Source organism: Palaemon carinicauda, chromosome 27, assembly GCF_036898095.1.
Source record: "Palaemon carinicauda isolate YSFRI2023 chromosome 27, ASM3689809v2, whole genome shotgun sequence".
Taxonomy (NCBI): domain Eukaryota; kingdom Metazoa; phylum Arthropoda; class Malacostraca; order Decapoda; family Palaemonidae; genus Palaemon; species Palaemon carinicauda.
Window position 1 is genome coordinate 34,535,888 of NC_090751.1, and position 2,500 is coordinate 34,538,387.

At 30.2% G+C, this 2,500-nt stretch overlaps 1 protein-coding gene across 3 annotated transcripts in view; it reads right to left on the reverse strand.

The window, feature by feature from the left end:
• lovit (loss of visual transmission) overlaps nt 1–1,188 on the reverse strand; it is an 80,949-nt gene extending 79,761 nt beyond the window's left edge. For all 3 annotated transcript variants that reach the window (XM_068351009.1, XM_068351008.1, XM_068351010.1), the window contains exon 1: nt 1–1,188. This exon is cut by the window's left edge and continues 152 nt beyond it. In XM_068351009.1, the coding sequence (XP_068207110.1) occupies nt 1–57 (57 nt within the window). In that variant the 5' untranslated portion in view covers nt 58–1,188.
• Nucleotides 1,189–2,500: the final 1,312 nt, after the last annotated feature.

The following is a 2,500-nucleotide window of genomic DNA, read 5'->3' on the forward strand; positions in this document are numbered from 1 at the left end:
CAGGTACCCTTTGACCACGTGAAGGCCTCCTGTGTAGGAAGCTACTTTCTCGTCCATGTTGGTGGTTGGTCTTGTCACTAAGTGTCTCTAAGAATTGGAATGAATTCGTTTTCCGTCGAGACTTTCACTTATTTTTAATGATTTTTGTTGTTGGTGTTATTGGCTTTGCTTAGAAATTTTGAATATTAACAGTTGAGGGTCAAATTCATGTCATTCTTCTTTATTTCTAATCTGAAGATTTCTTAAAGAAACAAGTTATTCGTTTTCTTTTATTTTTCGGTCTTTGCCAACTTGTGTGCGAAATATTTTGACTATTTTTATAACCACAATCTGCAAGTTCTATTTATTTTTATATAATATATGCTGACATTACTAGATAAACTGAAAATTATTTTGATATCACTGCAGTGAAATATCAAATTTCGGTCCAGATAATTTTCAGAAATGTCAACATTTTGGATTTCATAAAAGGTTCGTTATCTCTATATTAGTTACCTCAGATAATGTATAGCAGTATTTACTTTTCTGGTATGGTCGTTTTTCTTTGAAATCTGACTTCCAATAAACACGTGTTCTTATATTACCATTTCCTGATATCAAACCGATCACTGTAATATTTTATGTATTTATTTGCTAAAGCTGTAATTATATAGATACTCTTCGTTAAAGTAATCCTTTATTTTGTTCCAATCATCGTTCTTTTCAATATCAATGGAATCTATAAAAGTATATTTACTTTAAAATCGGTACAATAAAAACTGCCACTGGATAGCAAGCTTTTCTTGAACCTCCGTAGCTGAAGAATTTAGAGTAAAATATTGGATATTAATTTATCAAATAAGCATTAGTATTTATCCTCTATTTTGCACAATTCACATATCTGTAAAACGCATTAGATGGATCACTTGGGGAAAATTTGACTTTATCAGCTTGGGCCATGTTGTTGCATGAATACTGTATATTTATTCTAAATAGCAATAGTAATTTGTTATTCAAAATCTCTTTGAATTATAAAACTATTACTTTTAACCAATATCGTCGGTTTTACACTTTTCATTAACTTTTTTCGTAATTATCAACTTGAAAATTTATGTTCGGTTTTACAATTGAACGTATCTTTCTGATAGTTTTCCATGGCTGTTGTCACACTTTACTGTAAGTCGTTGCAGAATCGTGATTTTTACGTCCAATTTCTGCAAAGAAAAAGAAGAGTTTATGAGAATGAATTTTGTTTATAGATTTTTTTTTTTTTTTTTGTAATAGGATTTAATAACAAATCCTGTTTAAATAATATGTAAAAGACTTAGCGATGAACAATACACACAGAAGTGTACACTTGAATAAAACTCGCCTGCTTGTAAATTAGATACACTATACATAAAAATATACATATGAATAGAAATTAACAATTGAATTAAACTCTCTTACTTATAAATCATATACAATATACATAGAATTATACATTTGAAAAAGACTCTCCATCTTGTAGATTATACAAATGTATATAGAAATGTACAGTTGTATAAAACTCTCCTGCTTATAAATTATATACAATATACACAAAATGTAAACTTGAATAAGACTTGCCTGCTTATAAAGTATATAGAATATACACAGAAATGTACACTGAATAAGACTCCTCCTTAGAAATTATATAAAAAAAACGTTCTGATACGTTTACAAAGTACTCATTCCCCACAACCTAACAACACCCAGATTCAATAGTACACAAGGTAAAATTCATTGTTTGTAAATCCCCATTGACCCAGGTTTTAATCTAAGGTTCTTTGTGTAGGTGTTAAAAAAACTGATTATTTTATTCGATTGCAAGGCGTATGTGTATGCTGGTTGTTTTAACTGTTTGTAGGTACATTATGCTTATAACCTAGTTTGAGGGTAGGGAAGTACATACCTATATACGCACAAGATTGCATATAATATAAACATGTGGATATATTATACAAATATATGTGCACACACACACACACACACACACACACACACACACATATATATATATATATATATATATATATATATATATATATATATATATATATATATATACTGGTTAAATAGAACTCCATTCAGGCTCACCAAAAAAACGGAAACTGCAACTTACAGTAGTTCTGTTTAATATCTGGATCTGTGCTAACAGATCTTTCAGCCATTATCTTAAAGGCATTCAACATGGTTACAATGATTGGACAATGGCATTATACTTCAGTAGAAAGGGTATGATAGCAGAGATAAAAGATCATGTCTAAAAAGCAATGTGCGCGTGTATTTATGTATGTATGAGAACCTGAGTAAATGGAAGTTTTGTGCTTCGCCTTTAATTGTGTCACGGTTATTAGCTAATCATGAAATTGCTGCGTATGAAAATGGCATTCCTGATGCAGTGATTCGCTTTTCATTAATAGGAAAATGAACGATCAGCAAGCAGAAGGTGATATCTAAAACAGATTGCTAAAGGGGTATTTTCTGCTGGGACGAAATT